This window comes from Aptenodytes patagonicus, chromosome 2 (genome assembly GCF_965638725.1).
Source record: "Aptenodytes patagonicus chromosome 2, bAptPat1.pri.cur, whole genome shotgun sequence".
NCBI lineage: Eukaryota > Metazoa > Chordata > Aves > Sphenisciformes > Spheniscidae > Aptenodytes > Aptenodytes patagonicus.
In genome coordinates, this window is record NC_134950.1 from 59,234,404 (window position 1) to 59,262,351 (window position 27,948).

At 39.8% G+C, this 27,948-nt stretch overlaps 2 protein-coding genes across 3 annotated transcripts in view; one reads left to right on the forward strand and one right to left on the reverse strand.

Moving 5' to 3' along the window:
* Positions 1 to 9,781, forward strand: part of CIDEA (cell death inducing DFFA like effector a) — a 50,755-nt gene extending 40,974 nt beyond the window's left edge. Inside the window, exon 5 of the mRNA XM_076330009.1 lies at positions 9,690 to 9,781. Within this exon, the coding sequence (XP_076186124.1) occupies positions 9,690 to 9,771 (82 nt within the window). The 3' untranslated portion in view covers positions 9,772 to 9,781. The remainder of the gene's footprint in view (positions 1 to 9,689) is intronic.
* Positions 1 to 27,018, reverse strand: AFG3L2 (AFG3 like matrix AAA peptidase subunit 2). 2 transcript variants are annotated; one of them, XM_076330003.1, is made up of 17 exons: positions 26,875 to 27,018; positions 22,133 to 22,232; positions 21,580 to 21,648; positions 20,001 to 20,116; positions 18,909 to 19,061; positions 16,611 to 16,685; positions 15,241 to 15,362; positions 12,444 to 12,717; positions 11,718 to 11,855; positions 8,115 to 8,268; positions 7,421 to 7,528; positions 7,147 to 7,272; positions 5,956 to 6,066; positions 5,240 to 5,355; positions 4,045 to 4,245; positions 2,167 to 2,361; positions 1 to 1,019 (listed from the first exon to the last, which is right to left on the reverse strand). In XM_076330003.1, the coding sequence occupies exons 1-17, from the start codon at positions 26,995 to 26,997 to the stop codon at positions 777 to 779; spliced, it is 2,424 nt and encodes an 807-aa protein (XP_076186118.1). In that variant the 5' UTR covers positions 26,998 to 27,018; the 3' UTR covers positions 1 to 776. The 2 variants fall into 2 exon arrangements, with proteins under 2 accessions (XP_076186118.1, XP_076186117.1); XM_076330002.1 differs by having other exon boundaries at positions 15,241 to 15,365.
* Positions 27,019 to 27,948: the final 930 nt, after the last annotated feature.

Sequence of the window (27,948 nt, forward strand, 5' to 3'; positions counted from 1 at the left end):
TTTGTTCAGAAAAGTACTGATTTTATTGACTCAAACTGTATTTACACAACACATTCATATGTTCAATATCTTACAGAACTCTGTAAAAAACTGGCTAATGAAACTGCAGGAGCCAAACTGAGTTTCAGACTTAAAGACACTGAACCATGAGTCCATTTTAAGATATTTAAGTGGGTGGCCAGTTTCACTGTCAACTTACATGGCAGTTCTCTGTAAACAAACTCTTTTTAAAATCAAAGTGAAAGGTGGAGGGGAAAAGGGTCAGATGAAAGAGCTGATAGTTTTGCAAAGCTAGTACTTTGTAAGACCAGACTTTTGGCTAAGCATTCAACAATGCGTTTTGTACTATTCTTTTTTTGGAAACAGGTCACATACAGGTATACTTTAGATGAATAATCAAAACACTTTATAATTTCGTTTTTAAGCTTACACACATTTAAAAAAAAAAAAAAAAAGAGACCAGTGCCACAAAGTTTGTGCATGAATCTGAACTGTTTCAAAGTTTGAGAGGCTCAGTTCTGGCATTCCACTGCAGCTCAAATCCAATGTATGTTTCTTCAGTTGACAAATGAAAGATGATCATCTTTTACCAGTGAACTGATGATATCACATAAGTAAATTGGGAGCAGAATATCCTTATCTCGGCACAAGAGATCACTCTTCCACCCATCGCTAATACAGTTTGATTGAATAAATATTTTTTTGTTTTGAAGTACAAACTAGGCGAGTTTGTTTCTCTTCCAGAGTGCAAGTCAACATCACCACACACTTTGCAGTTAAAATGGCATCCCTCCTCTGATCTGCCTAGCAACCTGTTCATCTGTTGTCTCCTCTTTCTCTTTTTCACGCTCTTTGTTCCAGTCTTTAAGGCCTTCTGGTAGTGAAGTATCCTCATCCAAACTTCCTGTACCTTCAACAAATTCTTCATAAGTAGACTTTTCCGCAAATGGTCTTGGGCCAAGCAAGTCTAGCATATCACTTTTATCAAGCACTTCCTTCTCCAGTAGTCGTAGGGCAACCTGGAACAGCAATAAGTTATGTCACACACAAAATACCTAAGTTGGCTCTCTTCCTTGGAAGAGTTTGTTAAGGCAGTTTGGGACCAAATTCAGCACTGATTAGTTTTGATAGAAAAAACAAGTTGCTCAGAGTTCTCTTAATACATGATTTTTGCTACCTAAATGCTCACAAGGGAGAATACCACCATTGTTTTAATCCTACTTTTAAGATTTGGCAAACTGCCCTCCCTATGGGCCACTGTTACTGTTATTGTTGCTTCAGAACAGCAGTCTTTCGCTGCTGCCAAACGGCTCCCGATGCAAGATATTAAGCTATAGATGAAAACAAGCGTTCCCTTCCTACCAAACCTGATGGTTCTATAGGGCTGCTGTTCTGTTACAAACTAAAGAGCACCATAAAATTCCGATGTGTACAATACTGTACAAGTGTAGTCTGTAACCTTCTTGGGTCAGTGAGCACATTGTTCAGCACAAACCATATTCAGTGATCTTTCTTGGGATGGTGGCCTACTACACCACCATTTACTGAATCCATACAAACTTGTCTTTTTGTCAGTAAGCCTATCAGGTGCCTGTCCTGGAAAATTATCCTTTTGCTGTATCAGGCTGTCTGGCGTGGAGGAAGAGAACGTGCACGTGGGTAATCTCAGCTGCAGTGAGGCAGATCACAAGCAGGCAGGTGGCAGGGAAGGAAGATGGCAGAAAGATTCTTTGTATTTAATGTTCAAAAGGAATTCAGAGAAAGGAAGTTATACGTACTTCCCTTCTTAGAGAGCTTCTTTTAGCCTAATGAATGGGAATCCTGGTATTTCGTGTTTGGGTTTTTTAAGTTTCGTACTTGTCTAGTACATCTACTAAAGCCTACTTTAGTAGACAGACTCTTCCCTCCAACTTTCCAAATGAATATTGACCATATAAGGGGGGAGGGATGTTAAAACAAGTTCATGAGAACCTCAGAGATGTTCCAACACAAAAGGTGATTTCTATTTACTTAAAGTCTTGTGACACACTCTCAAGATTACATCGAATAGTTTTTGAGCAAACTTCCTCATATACTTACATACTCACTATTTTTAATCTATTCACTTCAATTCAGATTCTGGCTTACCAGCTGGAACTTGGCAGCTAAAAATACTGTAATGCTCACCTTCTCCACTTCTGCTTTCTTCTCAGTCAGAAGACTTAATGTCCTGTCATAAGCAATGTTAATTAGTGACCGTACTTCTTCATCTATCAATCTGGCAGTTGCCTCACTGTAAGGTTTCTCTAATACCATGTCTCCTTGACGAGGGAGATCAAAGGAAATCTGCCCTACTTTTTCATTCATACCAAACTGAACAATCTGAAGAAAAAAAAAAAAGAAAAAAATCAAACAAAGGAGAGAGAGTCAGATTTTAGGGTAAGTTGATGTAAAATATAGTAAACAAAACCAAAAGGAGGAAGTCATTTCCCTATGACCCAATCTTTTCCTCTAAAACCAACCCTCCCCTGAAAACTCAAGTCTATCTAAGCTAAAGTACCTCAGTTGACTTCCACTTATTTCTTTTCAATGATTAAATTGAAGGACACAACTACCACCATTTAAAGGAGGTTACGCGTTATGTACATGATGCTTTGCTGTTTAAATACTAATATTACAGAAAAACACTTCAGCCTTCATTAAGCAGTAAAACTCTTTTCCTTTACCAGAAATACAAGCTTTTTTCCAATTCAAAATGCTTCCAAAGTCTAGCATATTCCACTCACCCATATAGATAAGTTAACTTAAGGATTAAAGTAGAGGGTCTTGAAGATTTTGTCCTATCATATGCAAAAGTCATATGATATACTTCATCCCAAGACACTCCCCTACAAAAGTGAAAATGATTTTTATCTTGCTTGAGTCGTTACTGAATATTCACTCCTCTGGTTGCCAAATATGGATGTTTTAAGTTGCATTTTACTCCAGCAGAGGCCGAAATAAGTTCAAACTGCTGTTTATGTATTCACTCCATGGCCACTATCAATTTGATGGTTACTAAAGCAGCCCTTCTCTGCTTGGCCTTGCAAGATGAATATAGGTATGAAAGAATATTCAGAATTCAAAGGAGATCTCAGCATTAGAACCAAGCATCTTAACCTCCTTCCTTAAGAAGAGTTCAATACTTTTATTTAAGTCTCCAGTTCTCTCTGGAGACAATACATCTGGTTAACGTGAACAAAAGTCTATACTTAAACATTTTTTAATTTAAAATTGAACAAGAGTCACTGAAGATCCCATAAAATGAACATTGACAGGATTTCATTAGACATTCACTTCCAGAACTGGGGCAACAAGAGGCACACCAGAGACTAGGAAGTGGGTGTGGTTTGGGGTGGGGCGTAAGTGTTGTAGAGGGGAAGAGAAGCGTACTCTAAAACGCCTCTCTTGCTCACCTTGTGAGTGTCTTACAAAATGACATCTTTTGTGTTGATGCAGGAAATGGAATAAAGCACCTACATGTAGCACACAGCTACACTTAGGTGAGTCACTACATTGATAAGGTTTCAAATTACTCATCTACGCTAGTTAATATGATACAAACACAAACTAATGTCTTAATTTCAGTAGCCTTAATTGACAGCAAAGAGTGCTTAAATACAAGGTTTTCTGGGTTTAGTTACACATGTGAATCCAAATTGGGTCTTCAAACTGGGCAACTGTAAAAGTAGGATCAGATGATCAAATCTGTGCACTAAATTCCATTTTAAAAGTATACAATTTCCACATGTATTTGAATCCAGCTGCGGCATATATGTTCCTGTGGGCAGATGTAGGATACTAATCAAAGCCTAATGCATGGACTCCTGTTGTAAGACTGTAATAAAATACTTGAGTCATCGGCATCTCTATACAACAGCAGCAGCATAATGTTTATTCATATAATATTTTTTGAAACAAGGCTTTTGAGGGACATAACTGATCAAATTGCATCCTTTCAAAATATTAGTGTTAGCAGATAAAGAAAACTGTAAGGAAAAAAAAAAGTCTCGCTTAAGCACATACCTGAGCATATGCACTCTGGGTCACCTTCTTCAAGTCATCTTGGGCACCAGTTGTAATTCTTCCAAAGAAGATTTGCTCAGATACACGTCCTCCCAGAGTCATGCACATTCTGTCAAGTAGCTGCTCTTTGGTATAAAGATACTGTTCTTTGGGTAAATACTGAGCGTAACCCAGTCCTTTACCACGTGGGATGATAGATACCTACAATCAAAATTAACAGAACGCTAGAACTAAACAGTGTTAAAAAGAACATAAAGCATTCTTCAGTTTTTAATACCACAACCTACACCATACTCACCCTTGAAGTTTAATTCAGACATTATTTCCGTTTACAGTTTTGCCCTCATTGTGATTTATCCTTAAAAGCCCTGGCTAGCTCTAAACTGGGATAACAACTACTAGAATATCTGGAAAAGAAAGGTAAGACCACTGTCATATCTTTTCCAAAGACTGTATGGTATTTTTTAAATCTTCTAATGAAAATCCACAATTCTTTTAGAACTATGTCTTGGGCTTTAAATATTCTGTAACAGACATGGCACTTCTGCATCTTTAGTATTCTGATTAGTTGGAGGAGTTTCTGTGTTTACTAATGTCCTTCCTTCCAGCAGTAAATTGTACAAGATGAATTTTAAGCTTGAAAGTCAGACGAGATTAAGAACACGGCCAAGCAAAACTATGAATGTTAAAGCAAATTTGGGAGATTGGGGTGCTTATTCCATTATCTTTGACTTGTCAAGCTGTGTATCCAAAAAGCAAATTAAAACTAAAATCAGCCTCTAGATGATGATTTTTATAGTTTTATTCCTGAAGAGGCATCTACCTGCATAACCTGGTAAGAGTAACTTAAACCACTGATCTGTGCTAAAAGCCTCAGAGAAAAAGCAGCTATCGAGGCAGGCAGACTCATGGCAAGATCAGGTCCCTTTCGCTTTCCAAGGGCATTTATAGTACAAACCCTGTAACAGCTAAGTCAGAAACAGTTAAGAAAGCTACAAGAAATGAACTAAAAAAAGTACTCTAAAATTTACACACTTAGCACTATCTTTTGTGAGATCATTATTATTATTAGTAGTAGTATTATAATATTTTAATACCTTCTCAACACTGGGGTGGGGCAGGGGGGGGTGCAAAGAAAAGAAAGATGCTGTCCATGCTACTATTAAAATTACTAGTTCAAATTAGTTTCCTTTACCTTTAAGAGTGGGTCAGCATGTTCCAAAAACCATCCTGCAACTGCATGCCCTGCCTCATGATATGCTACTGTCTTTTTCTCCTCTGGTTGCAGTACTTGAGTTTTCTTTTCCAAACCTTTACAAAATAAATTTGATTAATAGTTTCAGACATACCTTTCTCCACTGAAATCCCTTACCTCATTTAGAAAGACGGTGAACAAAACTTAGATGCCATGTATACAATCTATTGAAAAAGTTTTTTTAAAAAAAACCAAAAACCAAAACTTGCAAGTTTTAGAAATTTGTATCTTCCAGGTTTTACTGTAACGTTGTCCTTGATTAGATTTTCTAGTTTCAAAGTATAAGTTCTTAAGAACATCCAAACATTTAAATAAAACATTTGCACTTTAAAAATCAATTAGTTTTCTAGACTATTCCAGGCTAACAGCAGTTAAAAGCATTGCTAAATCCAAACAGCTATTCCTCTTGCCATTTTGAAGAAATCAGAAAAGCGTCCTGATGAAGTTTCTCTCCCTACCCCTCTCTCCATTACAGAAGTCAGCAATATAGACAGGATATTTCTTTTCTAAATCTCAGGTGTGTTTAGGAGATCAAAAAAACCAAACAACCTCGAAGAACAGGAGAAAGATTCAAAGCGTGGCTTTCCATGTATATAAAAAAGGAAGTTGCCTGTCATATTACAATTTTTGAGAAACGATTGATGTGATTCACCTACCTCCAATAACTCTTTCAATTGCTTGCTCAAAATGCTTTTGGTTTATAGCATCTGAGAGATGCCTTGCAGCAATTAAAGCAGCTTCATTACAAACATTAGCAATATCAGCACCTAAGAGCAGAGAAGGTATGAATTACTGATCATTTTCAACAATTTTCTCTCAGTCTAGCATGCAGATAACCTTATCTAGAATTAGTTTTCTATAGATTCTCATAGAGAATTGAAAATTAAAGGTAATGCTCTCTCAAATAATTAATTACACATAGCATAATCCTTGAAGAGACATTTAAATACACATACTACGGTTATAAGCTTTAGGATTTTTCTCTTAGGTAGACAGCTACCAAATAGAGCTTATTACCAGTGAAGTACTTGTTTGATATATCCTACCTTCCGCAAGTTTTCTGTCTGCAACAGACTATACTTAAACTAGTATATATTTAGCAGAATATATTGCCTACATATGGATCCTGTATAGCTCAGACCTCGATGTATCTCTAGAGGATATCCTTTCACATTACCGGTTTCAAGCCATCCACTTCTTGTTAACATTAGTTGCAGTAATGCTATTGAGATAACTAAGTTGAAACATCATCATTGTAGTTGCCAGAAATATTGACAATCAGACCTCAGAAACCCAGTTTTCCATAGACCACGAAAGCAGTGAAGAATTCAACTACTGGTCAACACAGATTTTAAATGGATTAAACTACAAGCCAGTAATGAGAGTTCTCACATCCATTCCTAATTCAACACAAGGTTACAGTACATTTTCCAGGGAGAAGTTTTTACATCCAGAAACAGAAGGCCCTCTACAGAATAGGCACACAGACTCCACAAAACCCAGTAGGCTTCTCTAGTAGCGTTCAAAGAATCCAGCAGACATATTAAAAGGAAGAACACACATACGACTGAAACGAGAAATCTCTGGATTGCTTTTGCTGAAGACAGAAGAAACTGCCATTTGGTATGTCACCCTAATCGAGGTAGACAAAACTAAATGACCTCAGAAATCTCCTACTTGCTCAAACAGGCAAAGAGAATTTCATGCTGTACCAGTAAATACAATAAAATAAAGTAAGAGTGCCATCCAGAAGATCAGATGCAAGAAAACCAGAAGTAGTAGGGAAATAAAATATCTACAGCTTATACAGTAAATGGAGAAGAATAGTGGCATTAGGAGTCACTTACCAGAAAAACCAGGTGTTAGTGATGCGAGTTTTCTTGCTAGGTTATCTTTATTTAAGACAGTGTCTAATTTCAGAGGTCTAAGGTGAACTTTGAAAATAGATGCTCTTCCTTTTATATCTGGGGGTCCTTTAAAATGAAAGAAGTATGCTTTTACTTTTCACATATATATATTCTAATTGAATGCGTGCAAGGAAGTTACATATGTAAATAGCTGCAGCGATTTCAGTGGTATTCTACAAACGCAGAAGTATACAGCAATGCAGATAAAACTTACCAATGTAAATCTGCCTGTCAAAGCGTCCTGGTCTCATTAGAGCAGGGTCTAAAATATCCGGCCTGTTAGTACCTGCCAAAATTACTACATTTGTGGTTGTATTAAATCCTGTTGAAGAAACGTAATAAAGAGAAAATATGTGTAAATATAATTTCCATGAAAAAAATTAAATAGAAATAAAAAGACTGTCCGCTTTACAGGGCCACATAAAAACTGACAGTTTAAACAAATGATCTTAAAGCTGAAAATACGTCCATTTATTAGAGCATTGTCCAGCTTTTCATAACAAGCAAAAAAATGGCCTTGGGCTCTGCTTTGTGAAGTACTATATCAAATCCTGCTTTATCTTCAAAATGCAATAATAGATTAACTGCTCAGGAAATTGCAGAACCAGCATGCCTAGCTGTTTTTTTACAGACAGACTGGTCTCATGCAGAGAATTGTTTTTTGGCCTATTCAACTATGACAAAGAGTTATCAGATGCAGAATGATGGTTCTTTTTTCTGAGCTAATTTTAGCAAAACATCAGGCTGCAGCAAAATGAGTCACCATTCTTCATTTTAGGAAGCAAGGAAACACACTCAATTTATATTTAAACTAGAACCCAAATCTTGGTTAACAGGTCTGAACAAGCGTATTAGTTCTTTCCCTTATCCTTGTTAATATAATGTAATATTAGATGTTAAATACTTACCATCCATTTCTACTAGAAGCTGATTGAGTGTGTTCTCTTGTTCACTTTGTCCTCCAAAGTTGCCCCTTCCTCTCTTCCTTCCTACTGCATCTATTTCGTCAATGAAGAGAATGCATGGGGCATTTTTACGAGCAAGAGCAAATAAGTCTCTAACCTAAATAGGAGAAGAGAGTATGTATCAGATTGGTTTGTATTGTTCAGAGTTGGGGGGTGGGTAGGAGGGGAAGAGGTACATCAGTAACAGTATCACTCTAACTTAGTATGGGTGTTAGTAAGTGTTCCAAAGCCTCCAGCCAGCTCTCAAGGCCACCATAAGTTACACTGTAGCTGCTGCTCAGCAAGAATCACTAATGAGGAGGCCCACTGGTCAACAAATCCTTTCTCAATCCATAAATTAAGAACATTAAACAACTTAAAAGCCTTCAGAAATAACCACTTTTCCTGAATAACTGAAATATATCTTCAACTTCAGCTCTAAAAGCCTCCAAACTTTGGAGATTTAAAGCAAGATTTCTCTTTTAAGCTCTTCTTTAATGCACAGGATTACAAGCAGAACGGGAATGTGAACGGGCATGCTACTACACAGTCATTCTTCATACCAAGGAAATAAAATCTTTTAAGTTCTTCTGCAGTTAGAACAGGATGATGTAGCTCTTACAGTGAACTTAAGGCTTACTTACAAGCACTTACAATGGTAAGCACTCTAACAATATGCTGTTATAAATATTGACTCTTAGCCATCCTGGTCTCTCCATTACATGAGCTAGGAAAACTGAATTCACCTCCAAATATTTATTCGGAAGTTAAATTAACCTATAGTAGTCTGGAGAAAATGGCCAAGACATGAGCAAATAGCTGAAAATTTTTTCAGACTTTCAGATTTCAAATAAGATACTGTCTATCAAATTCTACTCTAATAGGTACAGCACAATGTGATTAGCTTTAAGATGCAACATTACAATGTTACTCTGCTTGCAAATATATCAGAAGGACCTCATTAAAACCAGTTCAGGGAGTTAACAGATCTACAACTGAGGAATCTAACTGGAGCAAACAGGAAATGAAAAGTTATAGAAGAATTTTGACCTGAGTGAGAATTATATGCAGCTCAGAGCTTTACTACTATGTATGTTAGAGATGCAATTAGAGAAGGCTTCTCTGATGACAAACAACATACAGCAGATATGAAGGGATACGAACTTTGGATAGTATGCTCTACTACCGAAAGTCAGTCTGATTTGTAAACAGCATTTGAAAAAAGTACAATGAATAGAGCATGAAGGAACATGATAAACAAGGAAAAAAAGTGTCAGATGCTCAAAGTGAACTATCTTTTGATCGGAAAGAGACAGAGATCCAGAAACATACAACTATTTTTCAGAAGGAACGGAACTAAAAATTACCATAATGCATATACACTAAAAAAACCACCAAAGGAACCAAGGCTGTGTAAGCAGTTTTAATTCTAGTATATCCCAATTTACAAATAATCAATTTAGCATAATTAACAACTGTCTTATTTACTAAATTCATAGGAAATGAAACTAAACCACTCTCTCATGTTGTTTTCTACAGGCATCAGAAATTATCGACTGTATTGAAACCTCAATTCGTAGCCAAAGCAGCAACTGTTACATCAACAGATTTCACTCAGTAGTAAAAGCTGATAATCATCTGCATAGATCAGCAGAGAAAGGTTAAGTGACTTTGCTTTGGGGCATTTCAGGTATGTATTGACAACTAATGACAATGTAGTTTCTGAGTACCTTTATTATTTCAGGATATCTAACACTTTCCCAGAGGATATGGATCAGTTTCATTTCTTACTGTTTCTCGGTAAAGTCCCTTCTACGCTGCTTGCCTCCTTTTTTGAAGCCCCACTCATCTTACGTACACGATCACTATCTCCATACCCTCTGGCTTTCAGTCACTCTTTTTCAGTCACCATCCATGGTTTTTACCATTACCCGTTTATCCATCTATTTCCCCACTCTCTGCTTATACTCTCTCCCTTCCATAGCAGCTCGTTTTAATTTCCTTACACATTTCTAGTCTCTCTCTGCATCCTCATTGAAGCCTCCCCTCCCAACTAGCTTCTGCATTTACCTTACTGAACTGCTCCTGTTAGATTGGACTTTCAGATTTCAAATAAGATACTGCCTATCAAATTCTACTCTAGTAGGTACAGCACAATGTGATTAGCTTTAAGATGCAACATTACAATGTTGCATTGCTTGGAACTTCTCGGTTCCAAGCTCTGCGCCTACCTGCCTGTGTCCCCCACTCCCCTTCCCTTTTCTCTTTTCAGAAGACCCAAAATTACCTGGCTTCATTTATCTTTTCCCACCTGTATTACTGGAAGAAGTCCAGCAAAAGACGATCGAAAGAGACCTAGGCTTGCAAGAGGCATATGCACGTACAGCTGTGACAAACTAAGGACCAAATCTTGGAAAGTTTATCTGCTAACCTCTAACACATCTAGATATGTCAAAACTGCAGGTTTTCAGGGCTTTACAGAACTTAATCAAAATGAGTTTTCCTGTGAATTTTCACAGAACATAAAACCGCCTATATCTGGTAAGAGCCATTCCCTGCCAAATTTCAGATTCAAATCAAGACCCTAAAGCATTTCCATTTAATGCTGGCAGAATTAGTTTTTAAACACGAGTAAAAACCATGGTATGCTTCCTTAAGTCTGTTCACAGAATTTGCGGCAAACAAATCTTAGTTTTCCAAAAGTGTGTCACCTTGCAGTATACTTTCTAAGGCTTAAGATGAGATGGTTGGAGTTTGGTGAAGGTATGAGCTGTTGGAAATGGAGTATGAATTTTGGACGTTATGAGGAGCCTTATTTTTTTGTTACCTGCCTCATTTGTAAAGTATTATCAGTAACTTGTTTATACAATATTTTTCAGCAGATTTAAGTGTCCTTCCTTCCTAGACAGAAGATAGATTTAAAACTGAATGTTTGAAACGTAGTTGTAATTAAAAAAAAAAGTTAAAGAAAAATGGATGTACTGGAACAGAGCTAACTCCCTCCACTTAATATATTTTTAATGAGCCATTTTAAGACAGTTAAGGCAAAAGAGCACAAAAAACGTTACACAGATATATTTGCTTATTTAAATCACCTGATCTCCAGAAATCAATCATTAGCTCCATGACCCTCGGACTCCCAGACAACTATTTATATCTAAGAGTTTGACACCACAAAGAGAATAAAGTTCTTCAAAGAAACAGGAATGATTTAGAACAGGATGAGACGTTCCCATAGCAGTAGTCAAATGAGCTACATATTTCTGACCCAGCTAGTAAATTTACTTCAGAGCAGAGCTGGGAGAGTTTGGTTCTGTTTTCTTAAGGTCCTGCAAAGAGGAAAACCCGTTAGGTCCTGATGGCCTCCAGCCAGATACTGAACTCCTTTAGTTCCTTTTATGAAAGGTACATCTATGACTTGCGTTTAGACAAGCATCTGGCATCACTTGTAAGTAATCTGCATAGATGAAAGAACTTCCAGCTATAATCAAACTGTTTGCCTCCCAAACTTGACAACGTCCTTTCAACAACCAATACTGAAACAAAAGAGCAAGGCCAAAGACTTACCCGAGCTGGACCTACACCAACAAACATCTCTAGGAACTCCGAGCCGTTGACTGTGATAAATGGTACGTTAGCTTCTCCGGCTGTAGCTTTAGCTAGAAGTGTTTTCCCAGTACCTGGAGGACCTGTCAGAATTGCCCCCTGCAAGAGAAACAGGTGTATTTTCCTCATGAAGAAAACATAATAAAAGCCTATGAAATATCTTACTTAAAAAAGATCTACATGTTACGATGTTGAGTCCACTGGCACTTCTTCCACCACAGTCAAAATTGTGCAAGGAAACAAACTGAACATTCATCTCATTTAAACCAGCAAAAGGAAGGGAAAAAAAAAAAAGTAGCTACAACATTGTCACGCTGTCTTAGATTTACAGGAACAGTGTTTTCTTTGACATTAAAAAAAAAAAAAAAAAAAAGAGGTATGTCATCAGATGGGCTCCCACAGCAACACAGCCAAACGACAATTCTGTAACAGTTATATACAACAATGATGGTTCACATGCATGCTATGTATCATTTCTGACCCATGTGAACAGACAAAGTATTCCATGAGGCAAATCTTCTGGCACCACAGTTATACTGTTGGCACTTAATGCCTATTTTTTTTTTCTGACTGTGAGAAGAAAGAAGCTGGAAAGCATTGCGTGTGTAAACATTCCTAGTCCAATTTAGAATACTGAGGACTACCAAAAGAATAAAGTCTTTATCTGCTAAGTCATTGCTTCCTTACCTTTGGAATTTTTGCTCCCAGATCCTCATATTGTTTGGGATTTTTCAGAAAGTTAACAAACTCCATTATCTCTAATTTGGCCTCCTCACAGCCAGCTACATCTTTGAATTTAACATCTATTTCATCCTTAAGGACTTTGGCTGTTGTTTCACCCACACTGAAGAGTCCACCCATTCCACGCCCTGCTCGACCTAAGCCTGCAGGACCTCTTCTTAATGTGTACAGTAAAGAACCAATAATCAGGATTGTAGGCAGCAAACTCAGGAGAAATGATCTGTGGAGAAAAACCAAACAAAGCAGAAAACCACATATATTACAAAAATTCATTACTGCATATAACTTGTACAAAATGTTGGTTCCATCATAAGCAACCCTGAAGAAATTCAGGGCAAATACTCTATTAACTTGTAACGTTTACATTTTTGCAAGTTTGCTTCAGATTGGGAAATAACCAAAATAAATTTGAGAACAAAAAAAAGATTCTGAATTACAGAAGTCAAACAGGCCAAAAAGCCTCTTATAACTATAATTAAAGGAAGAGTTGGAATTAATTTTTCATTGCCCATCCTCCTTCCCTCACGACCCTGGGAAAATATCAATTAATAAACTCAGAGGGTAACACATTTCTAAACTTGATGTTTAACAAGTGACAGTTTTGGGGTTTGTTTTGTTATTTTTTCTTTGTTTTTAAACCAAACACATGATCAAGTGACATTAGTAAGTTTTACAGAGGAAAACTGTACTACCTAGTAAACAGAAGTAGCTCATTTTCTGTGCCCTTCAAAGGTAAATCCACAGGACTAGTTTGTGCAAATTGTTATATTCTCAAAGTAAGTTGTATTAGTTAGCATATAATTGGTGTATGCTACAACTTCAGGCAGAAATTTCTCTCCAAAACACAATCTTGCTCTTATTCCCTTATGTCTTTCTCCATTTTCTTCTTCTTTCAATGTCTCTATTTCCCTTCCCGATGGCTATAGGTTTTTGGTTTGTTGGTTTTTTTTGTTTGTTTGGGTTTTTTTATTACTCATTGCCCATTATCCTTCACTGTCTGTCCTCCAGCTTTCTAGCATAGCTCTGTACAGGCCAAAAATCCTAATACTAACACAGTCCTCATTATCACAATATCTGAGCACTGCACAGATTTTTCTGTGGTAAGACCTTCAAGGGACAGCTCACAAGAGGTTCTGTCAACACTCAGCAAAAACAAAATGCTGAAAAGAAGCACTACCATATGTGAGCACAGGATTTCCAGGCTTTACTGATATCCCACATTTCTGAGATGAAGAAAAGAAGAATTTTCCCTATCCTATGGTATTCAGCAGATTCTGATCCAACAGGGAACAGCAGTACTCTGATCATATAGCTGCTGCTCTCTCCTGTTTCCTGTGGCATTTCTGGGGCAGAGTAAGAAGTTACAGGCAATGTATTCTATGAAGAACAGATACTGAGGAGGAAAGGGTCAGAGAGACTGTGGTCAGAAAGAGGGGTTCAGTGAGTAAGAGATTTGTGTGAGGTTGAAGAAGACATAGGAACTGACACACTTTTCCCAGTCTGTTGTGAGAAGCCTCGGGCTGGCACGCAGCCTCTGCACAAGCACCGCGTTGCCCTGTCCACTCATTTTTTTCCAGATTTGTTTAAATAACGGCTCAACGGGTTTATTTATGGACCATCCTTAAGAGCATGCCTCATTAGACAGAAACAGAGAAATGAGGCAGAGACAGTTTGTAGAAGAACAGGGAACAGAAAACCTCTATCTGAAGTCACAGGATGGTCCAGAGTTAAGGCTACCATTTTTCTGTTGCCACCAAGACAAATAGGTAGCAGCAGCTTGGTAAACACATTGCAGAAATAAACAAAACTTTCCCCTCCATCCCCAAAAACTGAAACACACACCGCAGTATCAAGAATGAAAACACAAGAGGCAGCAAATGAGCCTTTTTCATTAGTAATACGAGCTACTACACCCAAAGTTGAATTTCCTGATGGTACAAAACCTATTTCACAGACACCAGCAGGAGTCATTTTCAAACTGTTGACTTGGATCAAAAAGAAATCAGTTCTTGGGATAAAAGATTACATCTGTCTTCTAAGCCATTCAGAAAGCCACATCTAGTCTCTTCTAAAGCCCAGGTCAATAAAACTCAGCTACATAAGACTAATACAAAGAATACAAACCTAGTATTGGAGCCATTATTCCCTACTGGGGAAACAACAATGCTGTAAATCCAATGTCAGTACTATTTTTCTTAACCAATTTAGAGATTAAAAGCATGACGCATCTGCCTGTTAGCAGGAGCTGGAAGGATAGTGTGATTTACTTAATCAGCAATTTCTTGCCTTTTTGCAAGGCCACAGAATTTGACTTCTGCTGAATTTATGGGCAGAAATTGGTGCCTGTTATATCTCAGTCAATATGCTGTAGTTCTACGCCGTATTTTGTCCATCCAAAAATCTGCATGAGTGCCATCCCTGGAGCTTTACAGCTGTGCCTGGCTGACTCCTGCTCTAGTTCAAGTCACTTGCAGGAAGGGCTTAAATGAAGGAAGGACAAATTGTAAACAGAAACATTTATGTAATAAGAAGCTATATTTAGATTAGAGGATATGGATTTCTACATAGGCAAAGTACTAAATGGCTCCTCTTACAGGTAACATTAAAAAATAAAACCAAGATTATTGTTATACTGATAATACTGCCACCTAGTGAAGCATAAGGTGCATGTCTTACAACTCTACTTTTCTACTGTAAATACAATCATTTTTATCAAGAGACTTTTTTTAAAGCAACTTCTTACCCATCACTCTCTGTTGAGTAGACTACAGGCAATCTGTTCTCCACTTCTATTCCCAGATCTTGCTGCACAGTTTCAAGGTTCCGTTCAAAAGTGTCCACACTACCAATATTAAACCAGACGTACTGCTATAAAAAAAAGCAGAGATCACCACAAAGTACCCTATCTTATTTCAGCTTCATTACAAGCCAACTTCTTCTAACACATACACAAGCAATTCTCAGAACAGATTCAGACCAAAATAGAGTTTTAAGTTGCCTTGTAAAGTGTGCAACTGATATAAGATGCACCTAATAATTCTAAGGCCTACCAACCTGAATATACTGTATCTGTCATTGCTTCTACAGAAATCATACACCAAATAGGTTTGGGGCACTTTAAACAGACTGAAATCCTGGCGTTTGCTCCAGGAACAAATGGAAGAAGAGTAGGCGAACAGATCTTTAGGAGGGAGCTATGCAGTCAGAATAATACAGAGCACTGAACTGGCAAACACAGCAGCCATACAACTTACTGTTTCTCCTGAAGATCTCAGCTTTTCTGGTTAAGAAAGGCAATTCTCTACTTTTGGAGCCCATACTAGCTTTCAGGTTAGCTGTCTTCACAAAAGACAGCATGAACTTGTATCATACACCAGAAAAAAAAATTCCAGACGTTACTTTCAAACAGTGTTGAGATTTGGTTTTTCAAGAAAATCTCCCTTTTTGCACCATGACCTGCATGACTTGCCCCCACTTACCCTAATATTGAAAAAGAAAAAAAGAGAGTAGTCCTAAGTATTAACTGATTGAGAAACTGAGGCAACTGGTGGTATGTGGGCGAAAGAGTAGGTGTATAAATAAGTCACGCTGAAACCCACTGATGAAGTAACTGCTGCAGATTTCACTTTACCCCAGAGGGACTTGCAGACCTTGTTTCAGAAAGTCAGTTAAAAAAACTCTGCCACCCAGGAAGAGGTAACCTGACAAAGCTTCTCTTTTGTTTTTCACATAACTGGCTAAAAGCAGTCTGGAACAGAAAAAGATCCAAAAGTATGTATGGTTAAGTCTGGGGTTTTCTTGAGCGGATGGAAAACAGCAGCTAGAAATACAGAACCTCCAGCAATTTCTCACTCTTCCTGTTTGTGTATTTGTATTAAGAGCATGGTGCTGGAAAGGAACTACTTGCCATAGCTTTAAGATATCTGTGGCAAAACAATCGATACAGTAAAGTGAAAAACACACAATGTAGGATAACGTAACAGTAAGGAAGAAAACATGTTTTAGATTAAGAGATTATTAGTGCTCCAGACCAAGTTTTCTGCATCAAACTTTACCTAAAAAGATTACTTTGCTGTTTCTAATGTCTCATGTATATGTATTAAAAGCGTTTACCCATTCATGAGGAGACTTTCCTGAAACAAAGATCACTCTAACAAAGCGCTTGTTCACCACTTCAAGCCTGTCCACCTGTAGGAGGAAAGAACAAAACTTGTGATGTGTTAGTGTACAGTCACTGCACTTTTCATCACAGCTAAGAGCTACATATACCAAATATGAACCTGTTCTGTTTTCCAGTAAGGAGAATAAAATTCATGTTGTAGATCAGGATGGTTCCACAATCTACAGTTTGCCATTAGGAATGGCATGAAGAATCATGTATGTAATCAGTAAGCAAGAAATATTGGCACATTAAAATTTAGATTGAAAGGATGACCTCATCCCCTTTTTCAAGGAAAAAAATCCAATGCATACCTCAGCTCAAATCACAGGTAGAGAGAAACAGTTAAACAATACTTAACTATTTCAATGGTCAAACACCAACAACAATAGACCACACGACTTCAAACTCTTGTAGCAGCTTCCAAAACAAAATAAATCAAACTGAACAAAATGAGGGAAAACTTAACTGTGCTCTTACAATTGTTTACCCTAATATAAAGGACTTCCTGTGCTACCGTATTAACCACAGTAACATCAATTAGATAAAGAAGAATTTAGCTGAGGTAACAGATACTATATAAACTAAAACCAAGAATTGAGCTGCAGGTTCACAGATATATACTATTAAGCTTTTTCTTTGATAGTCAAAGTCTCAAATGGTTAGTTTCTTGAATTTGACAGGGTCTCTTCAGAAGGCAACTAAAGTTTCTTTCCATTTTTTCTTCCTCTTTCCATAAAATAACTGGTTTCAGCATCTTTAAAGAATTTAAAACTAGCAATGGTTCTACAAGTTGGGCCTGAACTGTACACAGGCTAGTAAGGTTGTTTCCCCAAACTCACTACATGTGGCCATTTCTGGCAGAATTGAAGCAAAACATGAGCTAAGAAGTCAATCTAGATCTAGCTTGACTTCATGCAAAACTACCTGAACATCTTTGTTTTGAAAAGCACGTAACCCCAATAGCGCTGATGTCTTCTCCCCATTAACTGGCCAACGCTATGGCAACCAACGGCATTTGACAACTACATATTTAGCTTATCTGAATATCCAGACTACATCTTGCAAAGGCCCAAGAGACTTGGTTTTGTGCAACAGCCCACTTTCATAATGCTTTTCTGCAACAAGGGGTCAGGCTTCGTTCACTATAACAGCTAAACTAATCTTTTTACTGAGCTAGTGTCTTACTGCTTCACGACAAATATAATCAGTAAGGTTTTTTTTCCACAAGATGTACATATAACTGCCAATTAAGAACAGGACTGTAAGACACAGCGCAGGCAGAAGGGGAGAAGCGTACAGAGCAGCTCTGCATAGATCAGTAAGACAAAGAAAGGTAGAAAACAAGCTGTTTAGCACTTTACCAAAGTAATGGAGCGGTAGGAAGCATGCTGTTAACACAGAATCCCAGGTCTGAAACCTAGAGGAGGAAGCAAGCCAATGTTTTCCTAGCCTGCAGGCTAAGCTACAAACAGGGAGGTAACAGACCCAAGAACTAGTGGCTCCCGAAGTGGAAAAGGCCTGTGTAACACACTCAATCTTCTGAACTTCAGGGCATCACCAACCTATTACTCCAAGCGTGGAAAGCTGCCAAGTATAGAGAGATAGGACACCGATGATAAAATTGATTGCTCTAGTAGTGGCTCCAGGTAGGAAGGAAAGAAGAAATAAGAGAGGAGAAAACAAATAAAGGAAGCTATTTTACAACACGTGCCAATTTACTGTCCTTGGAAGGGATTCTTTAACTCCCCGCCCCCACCTTTCTGTTCGCACTGCTGCTCCTCAGATTCCCTTTGGAACCGATTCAAGGCATGAAACAAGAAGGACACTTTGTTTTTCAGGGGGATGGGCTCATGGAAGTCTAAGGTTAGAAGTAAGTTTCTTCTGAGGCAAGCTCATGTGTCTGCTTAAGCCATTAGGTGGGCTTACGTGTAGAATAAGACTATATGCCGAGAGACTGTGGTTGCACTGCCTCTTCAAACTAGCATCAACATGAGCTATCCAACAGAAAAAGTTCTGTCCTGAGCTGCCCATTCCCTCTCCTCTCTTGGACTGACACAAATCTTCGTACAGTCATCCAGAACATCAGATCAAGGAACTGATTAAGACGAAAGCTGATCCCCTTCTCCCTCAAAAGTTACTCTTGAGCTGGTTCTCACTCCACAGATACATGAAGACAAGCATAAGCAGGGAGGCAGAAATGAGCATCTTCAGCACACTGATTTTCCATTTCGATTCCCCTCACTACTCACCACTCCTTTAGAAAGGTAGTTATTGACAAAGTCTTTCCAGGTGATTTCTCTCCCAGGGACCCTGAAGAAGAAGTAATATACCACCATTGTCCAGAAGAAAGAACTTCCCACTACGTACATCCGAAACTCCCTGACATCCCATGGAATGTCACCCTAGGAAATGGAGGAAAAAAGATTTTAGAGTCTGTAATACAGTAAGAACATAACAAACAGGTTCTAGTATCTATTTGTGACTTCTATTCTCTGCCCTCAAGGTTACCACAGAGAATGTCAAACAAAGCCATATTTTGTTGTATGAACACACTTCAGTAACTTGAGGAATTACAACGTTAGTAGAAAATCTTTTAAGTGTTTTATATATAGTAATTGAACAGTTTTGATCTATGAACTACTTATGTAAAACTAAAAAGTTTTGCCACCTGCTATATGACCTTTCCCTCTCCATTCTACAACAATTTTCCCTGCCTTCCAGGACTACATGCAAGACCTACAAAAATAAAGGAAAAGAAAAAAAATAACAGGAAGAACCCAGGAAAGAGGAAAAAAATTATGCCTACTAAGTAAAATCAGAAAAATATTCTTTATATTCTTGTACTGCCAGATGCTATCATCTTTGTGCTACAGCTAATGACAATAAATATAAATTTCAAAAAGAAACTTATGTAAGTATTCCATTAAGGTCAGAATGGCTAACAGTAAGGTCAGAATGGCTAACAGTAAACTACATTTAACTAGCATTGTGTGGTCAGCAAATTTTACAAACTGACATTCTGAAATAAAATACGAAGCCTTTAAAGGCCTGAGGCTCCACTATAAGAATACTGACTACTAGCAACCATATTCATATAGCTTAAAACTCCATTAACGTTCCTGAACCAGAGTTAGATGCCTCTGAAGGTATATACAACACAGTTATTTATGAAAGGCACTGAGTGGGGAGCCACCTAGAGCCAGTTACTATGAAACACTAGGCACAGGAGGCTTAAGGAAGAGTTAGGCAATCAGAATATGGCCCTAAAAAGCAAAAAACACACAAGGTTACTTCATGGGGACAAGACAGTTAGTACCATAAAGATATTTTAAAGTCAAAACCTTCTGTAATCTGGTCCACCAGTTAGTTTCTTCTTTCTTGCCACCTTTTTTTCCACCACTGCCACCTCCTCCACTACCAGTCCCACTAGGCTGTCGGGCACTAGCTTGCTTTACGTCTATCAAAAATAACACATAACAAAAATATACATCTTTACATCTTATACCAATCTCACACTATTTTTTATTAGTTTTAAAATTAGAGTTGTTCTGAAAAATGAACTAGTTTGCAATGCTACGATAATTAGAGGATGTGAGAAAGTGCATTTTCCATAGGAAAACAGATATATAGCCCATTAACTGGCAGAGAGACCTCTATCTCATACAGTTATGATCACAAGAGAGGTCTGTTAATTGTATAACTGATGACACTTGGGCACCAAGAACTGAAAAATGTCCCAAATATAAAAGAAACCTGTTACGGACACTGCATGAAACTTATTTCTACTGCACTAATCCAAGACATGTGCAAGATTATTCTAAGCGTTTTGTTGGGGGAGGATTGGTGGGGTTTTTTGTTGGGTTTGGGGGTGGTGGTGTGGGTTGGGGTTTTGGAGGGGTGGAGTTGGGTTTTGGGGGTTTTTGGGGGTTTTTTTGTTTGTTTGTTTTAAAAAACACCACCCACAAGCTCTAAGTAACATCTCCTTCTCCCATAATTCACCCCTCCAGTCATATTATGGTCCTCTTAAAGCTCAGGGTTTATCACAGGTTGGCATCCTTTTTAATATTCTAGAGACAAGCACGGCACAGTAACAGCCAGCTACAGCTGAGGAGTTCATCTTAATCATTCTTCTACTCATCCAACTCACAAGGTGCCTGCATGGCATAGCATAATGTCATATGTCAACATACTCAAGAGGGCAAGACGGAGCACAACACTAACACACGCTCCTTCCAACCCTAGCTCTTTCAAGAGCTTGGTAGTTTGGGCATGTAGGCATGACACTAGATTTTACCATTCAAGGCCTAGTGGAAGGAAAACTGCTGCTCCTGTTACTGCTGCCATGCCTCTCCTTCTCCTTGGAAGATGTGTTACACAGATTTCTGGTACAACGGAGTGGCTGTTATTGCTAATAATTTCCAGATTCAACCCCCTCCTTGTAAAGATAGGGCTCCTTCTAGCACTGCCACTACTAGCTCCTCTTTCAAACAGCAGGCTACATGGTTGGTCCTGGCTAAAGAGCTAGTTCTGGATCCTCACCCAGAATGACAATTCTGGTTATTCCATACAACAAAATGGGTATTTTAGCTTGCTCTAGGAAAAGCTGAGAACTTTACACATAGAGAATCTCTGAACGCATGACTATGTCAACTAATAGGTCACAGTAAAACAAGAATTTAAGGACAGCATTCCAACAGAAACATAAGGGAAAACAAATGTTATTCCAGAAGATATACATGATATGAAAGCAAAATAGCGTTTAATAAAAATATATCAATTTGCACTTTTAAACTAATCTGGTACAGAAACATCTTCCCTGAAAAATAAACCAAAAAACCCCAAACCCACAATGTTGTGCTAAAATCTAATCTAACAAATACACGTTCCACAAAAAGAACCAAATCAAGCAGCTTTTTGTACCTTTTGTTTCTCCAGCTGTACCTTTAGTTCCATTAGCTTTCTTCCCATTGGGAAAATATTTTTCAAATCCTATTAAGAAAGAGTTAAAGAGCTCATAATTGTTTTTTAGTTTACAATTCTGTCATTCCACTTCAGTAGTCACAAGCTGGATGTATACAACAGCAAAGAAGCTAGCAACATATAGACTGCAAAGATGGTTTTGTTCTTGTATTTTTGTTGAAGAGCTCTACCAGGTTCCCATAAATAAATCTAATACTGTTGACAAGAAAATATCAAATGTATTTAATAACCTAAAGTAAAGCTGTCCTTTAAGCCAGAGATAGACAAGCTTAGTTCAACAGAAAATTGCATTTCATAGCGTGAGGTTGAGCAAACTGCAGTCATTCTTTAACAGCTCCTAAAAATCCCATAAATCAATGTTCCACCTCAAGATTAATGGCTGGTTAGTATAAGAACTTACTTCCCCGCAGACAATAAACCTAAATGGCACACAAGTGCAGTCCTCAGCAAGGAATGCAGCCTGCTTCACTTCACTGATCAAAGTTATAATCACCTTTGGGAGGTTGAGAGAAAAGCCTTCTGCAAGCAGCAATTACACTTGCCCAGACAGTACTTCTGTCAGTAGTAGCTCCAGTGGTAACTTTTTCACGGAGCTGAAAGACGAAAAATAAATATAAAGCAACAAGAAGGTGCCACAAGAATCTTGAAGCTCTCTAGTAATCCTGAACTGCAACAAGTCAGGTATTACTTTACAACAGGAACTTTACAACAGACTTCATAGTAACTGCTGTGGACCAGAGCGTAAGACAACAATAGAAAAGGAAATGGGTAATTTCTACAGCAAGGAAATTTTTATTCTATTTGTTAAGAGCAGAGTTTCATCTTACATACAAACATAACATTCTTTATTAAAAGAGAAAAAAAATCAAGCAGGAAACACTACAAGCTATGAACATTAAATACCTACACACTGATCCTATGGGAAATATTTCATACTACCAGCTGAATGACACTTAAGCGCAATACTAACTGTGATCGTACAAGCGTGATCCACACAGTACTGAATTATGTCTTGCTAAAGAACTGCGTCTTTTTCCAAATAGTTAAGAACCTGTAACTTCTCAATATGAAAGATCTGCTTGAATCCAAAAGAAAGGGATATGGCAGACAAAGCTTACGTCCAGCTAAGAAACCAACACAGAGGAGGAACGCCAGTTCAAAAAACATACCTAAACCCCTATGTAGGTAAAGATCCAGTTATAAAAACACAACAAACCCAAGTCTATCACACCTTGTTCTAAGACTAGTTGTTTACTGTTATTCGCCATTTAAGTGCAATTGAAGGAAACAGAAATATTTTCAATTACTACCTCTTAAGAAAACTTTTGGTATCGTAACTGAATACTTAAAAACAGAGTAAACTGCAATTTTATTACAGAGAAATCAAACCCCCTTTCTTCAAGAAGGACATATTTTAGATAAAATCCCAACTTATCCCCTTCCCAAGCTTCCCCGGCGCTTCTAAGAAAAAAAAAAATATTCATATCAAGATTTCCCCACAGGCTGACTTTCTTTCTGCCTCCATTCCCTTCTGCCCCATAGAGGTGCTCAGTCTCCTTCTGTTCTTTTTGAGTAGAAGTTACTGACCTTAAGAGCCAGAGAAATAGTAAAAAAAAAAAAAAAAAAAGGAGAGAACAACAGGTCCTGGAAACATGACTCAAGGTAACCATGCAAGACAGCAAACATCCATCTAGGACTAACACCTCTAGGACTACATTTGTGAAGGAAAGCTCAATGTTAGCACCTCCATAGCACTTTTGTTATAGTCAAGTTACAATGGTTGTAGACAAAACCTATTTTTGCATATTAAACAAACTTGTAGGATACTAGATTACATACTAAGACTACACTAGGAATGCTGACATATCATTAATTGAATTCTAACGCTCCTGAAGCTTTCTGTCTGGGAGCTTCCCCCTCCACCCCTTATTAAATGATGAAATACATTAGACTTATTCTGAGTAGCCATCTAGTTCCACCTGCTGGAACCAAGAGGAATACCAAAATGTCCTTGTTGCTTGCTTTTGCTGCAGACTGAGCTAAGAATTCTTAGGCTGCTCCATCCAGCCACTATTCTGTGCCACTGCATGTCTTTGAATAAAGGTCTGATACTGAAAATCCAAGAGGATATTTACTGATCATGAAAAGCATGTGTGGTACAGATAGTCTGGAGAGCAGCTAATCTAGAGAACAGCTACTAGGTCCAATACACTATGACCTCCAACATGAGCATCTGTGCTCCTAGAAGAAGCTTTAGGACAAGCGGGAAGCATCTGTGTGGGCAATAAAATAAAAAGAGCCTGCCGCAGACCAACCCATCTCTGCAGTTCAAATACAAACAGGTAGTGAATGTTGCAGCAACAGATGAAACTCAAAGACAATGTCCAGTAATACTGGCTTCTCTTCTATGTCACTGGTCTCCTACGACACCAAAAAAAAATTGGGAGTTCTTTATTCCACAAGCTCAGATTACTTGTTATTTGTAAAGAGACAGGAATATTCAGAAACCTTTACTCCAACTAAAATAAAGTAACTGCTCACGTTTAAAAGAAAAGTTTAAGTAAGCCAAATCCAACTGTCCAATTGCTTGGCTCAGCTAGACCAGCATGGGTTTATTACAGAATTAAGTTATAGTTTAATCAGGTTGGGGTGGGAGGGTAGAGGAGGGAGAGAAGGAGGGAGCAAAGGAGAGAGAGATGGGTAAGCAGACAGAGCTTTGGGGCAGACCTGACTAATGGAACTGGTTTGTTGCTGGATTGTCTCTACAGATCCTAAATTCCATGAATAAATGCCTAGTCACCTGTCAAGTTAATATGCAGAGCGCTGAGTGTTTTAAAAGTTGTTTTGTGAGAAAAGGGAACAACTGACTTCATGGCACATTCAGTAAATCACCTGACTGAGTCTGGGAGGCGTGCTTTTATGCTACCAGCAGGTCTCCTGAAACATGCAGTTTCCTTTCACCATACCATTCCACAAATGCAAAAGTTGTTAGAACCACGCTACACTGGTAACAACTGCTTGGGTTTGGGTTTTTGGTTTGGTTTTTTTTTTTCCTAATCTGTAAATCATCAGCACGAAAACTGATCATATTGATCCTGATACAGGACCTGTCCCTGGGGTGGCTGGCAATGGGAATGCCACAGCAAGCTTAGCTGATATAAGCACAGGCACTGCCTAAGCAGAGGGAAAGCAAACAAAGCACATTTGGACTGGATGCTTAAATAGTACAGCGGCTGTTTTGGGCTATGTACCATGAAACTCTGCCCAGCTTCTCTCAGTCAGAGATGAAAGAACTGTCACAGCATACAAAGCAAAAAAACCTTATCTAATGTTTGGGGTTGTTTTTTTTTTTTTTCCAGGCAAACCTTGTGACACCTTCCTAAAAAAAAAAAACCAAACAAAAAACACCCCAAACAAGACTTTTTTTTAAAAATAGAAGTTCAATATAAGCAAGTTTAGAGTACACAACGGTCTGTTTTACAAATGCAATGAAAATGTTACTACTCCAGAGTATAACATAAACCTAAGATCTCTAACACCAAAGAAATGCCTTCTCCATGATTCCAACATTAAACAACATAGGTAATTTTAAATAAGCAGAACTACTGACTTTACAAAAACATTTTAACCATAATCCATTTTTGTAAAACTGAGGATACACAAAACAAGAACAGAAAAATCCACTCGCTTAGTTATGTAAGCAAAAGATCAAGAATCTATTAATTCAAGGAAGTTACAAGTTGACAGTTTTATCCATAAACAAGTTCCAAACCAAACAAAATAAAGTGAAGCCAAAAGTGTTAATTATCTAACAGTCACCAAAATATTACATAAGAGCATGTTAGGGAGGGAACAGAAAGCTGGCAAAGAAATCTAACTTCATGCAAGCTACTTATTTTGTTTTGCCAAAAGCCGTTACTTTTAAATTTTTTTGATCTTTCATTAAAAAAAAATTTAAAAATCATTGTTTTGCTGCCTATACACACACCCCCAAGTGCTGGAGCGAATACAAAGTTCTCTTCACAGTTTCTGTTCCGTTCCAAATAAGAACTCACTGAATTTTATTGACAGAAACAAGAATTAGCTTCCTGACAGATTAACAGTACTTCTGACAGTGTTTCATTTATTGTTGTATTTAATAATAATCATTTATTACTGTATTGTTCAGATATGACCAAACAAAACCACAAATTCAATATTAAAAATGAACACATTTATACTTAGGACTAAGTTACTAACATCCTTATGTATAATAATCTCAAAATTATCACTATCCTAGTGACAACCTTCAAGGTGCAGTTGTTCTCCACTATATGCTACAGAAAAATTAAGCAACCTGCCCAAGATGCCATTGAAAGAAAAAAGGTGCATCTCCCTTTTCCCAAGCAGTAGCGTAGGCCTGTCATTACTCCGATACGGTAGGGTTGACAACAAGGATAATACACATAATAGCTGACAGCCTAAACTATTTTGCTAAGAACGAACACCCAGCCACCGTGATTTATCGGTTAATACTAGAACAGCAGGTTCAAACCCATACCACCATTGCACCGTGCAGTCCCGGAACGCAAACAACCGGCCACTTGCCTTCCCTTTTCCAGCACGCTACCCTTCCCTCGCTGACGACCCAAACCCCCAAACAAATCGCTCAGCCCACAGCACAGACGCCACGTGCAGCCAGGCACAAACCCACCTACCGCGCATCATCGCCCTGAAAAAGCAATGGAGGTACTTTTGAGTCAGGTGGAACGCATCACTTGAAAACCCGCTGCGAACCCGGCGACACCGGCGGCAGCAGCAGCTCTCGGGTGCCGCCGCCGCCTCCTCCTCCTCCAAGAAAGGCTCTCCTCCGGCCGCTCCGGCGGCCGAAGAAGCCCGCAGTGCCCGCGGGTGCTCCCGCACGGAGCCTGGCTGCCGTTTCCGGGCCAGGAGGCGCCGCACTCACGCCCATCCACCGGCCCTCGCTCCCCGCCGCCCGGAAGGGCAGGTACCGAGCAGGCAGGGGGCCGCCTCCGCCGAAGGGGGTGAAGACGAGCCGGGAAAGGCCGCGGGGAGCGGCGAGGAGCCCTCGGCCCCGGGCAGCGGGGCGCCTCTCCCCGCCCCGGGGTCCCGGGCAGCGGCGGGGCCGCCCCGCGCGTCACCACGGCAACCGAGACCCTCCCGCCTCCCCCACCCCCCGTGCTTACGGCCAAGGGGCGGGGGAGCGGCCGGCTGGGCCCGTGACCTGCCCCTCACCTGCGCCAGGCAGGGCCTTGCCCCCAGCAGGCCCCTCCCGCAGAGCAGCTGTTGCAGCAGGACCCCGGGGAGGCCCCGGCGCCGGCAGCCCCCCCGCGCCAGCAGCAGGTAACGGTGCGCCATGGCCCAAGCGGCCGCCTCAGCCCACCGCGTCCGCTGCCCCGCGCCGCCGCCGCCGTCGCCCCACCCCCACCTGCGACGTCTGACCTCATCGCGCTGTCGCACGCATTTCCTCTACGTCCGGAGGACCCATCCTAGCCCCGCCCCTCCCCGGAGACCACGCCCCTTGGCGTCGGCCGAACCTCGCGCAGCCCGCCTCCCTTTGCCTGGCCACGCCTACCGCCGTCACCTCCCCGAGCCCCGCCCTCCCCCGGGGGAGGGCGGGGCTGCCCCGCGCTGGAGGAGGGGGCGGCCGTTCCGGCGGGTCCGGCGGTGAGGCCGGCGGCCGCGCCCGGCCCGGCCGCCGCCGCCGCTAAGAAGGGCGGGCTTCCCCGCTACCGCGGGCGGGGCAGGCTGCGAGGCTGGGGCTGCGGGAGGGCCTCGGCGCCCTAGGTCTCCTCCTCGCCGCTGCCGAGGGGGACGGGTCTCCCGCGGCGTTGCGAGTAACGCGCGTGGCGGCGGTGTATCCTGCGGTGACGTTCAACAGAGCCCGGTGGAAAATAAGACGGCTTGCCCCCTTTCCTTTTGTCGTTTGCCTATGTAACGCATTGTCTATCGAGGTGTTCGCTATAAAGTTACCTTGTGCGAAGGCCTGTAGGTCAATTGAGGCGTTTAGCATCATCCTATTTAGCATCATCCCGCGGGCGCAGGAGCAGGCTGTCCCCGTACGCCGTCAGAAGAACGGGCGGGGAAGACGACCGTCCTGGCTGAACGGGGAGCTCTTGCTGGGACTCAGGAAAAAAAGGAGAGTTTACCGCTTGTGGAAGAAGGGGCAGGCGACTCAAGAAGAGTACAGGGATCTCGTTAGGTCGTGCAGAGAGGAAATGAGAAAGGCAAAAGCCCAGCTAGAACGCAATCTGGCCGCTGTCGTTAGAGACAACAAAAAATGTTTTTACAAATATATTAATGACAAGA

Excerpts from the sequence above, each read along its gene's own strand:
- AFG3L2 (XM_076330002.1), bottom strand. The coding sequence starts at position 26,997 with ATGGCGCACCGTTACCTGCTGCTGGCGCGGGGGGGCTGCCGGCGCCGG. Across the intron at positions 11,856-12,443 it reads TGGGAGCAAAAATTCCAAAG|GGGGCAATTCTGACAGGTCC; the intron begins GTAAGGAAGCAA and ends TTTCTCTTGCAG. Across the intron at positions 7,273-7,420 it reads TGACAGGCAGATTTACATTG|GACCCCCAGATATAAAAGGA; the intron begins GTAAGTTTTATC and ends TTCATTTTAAAG.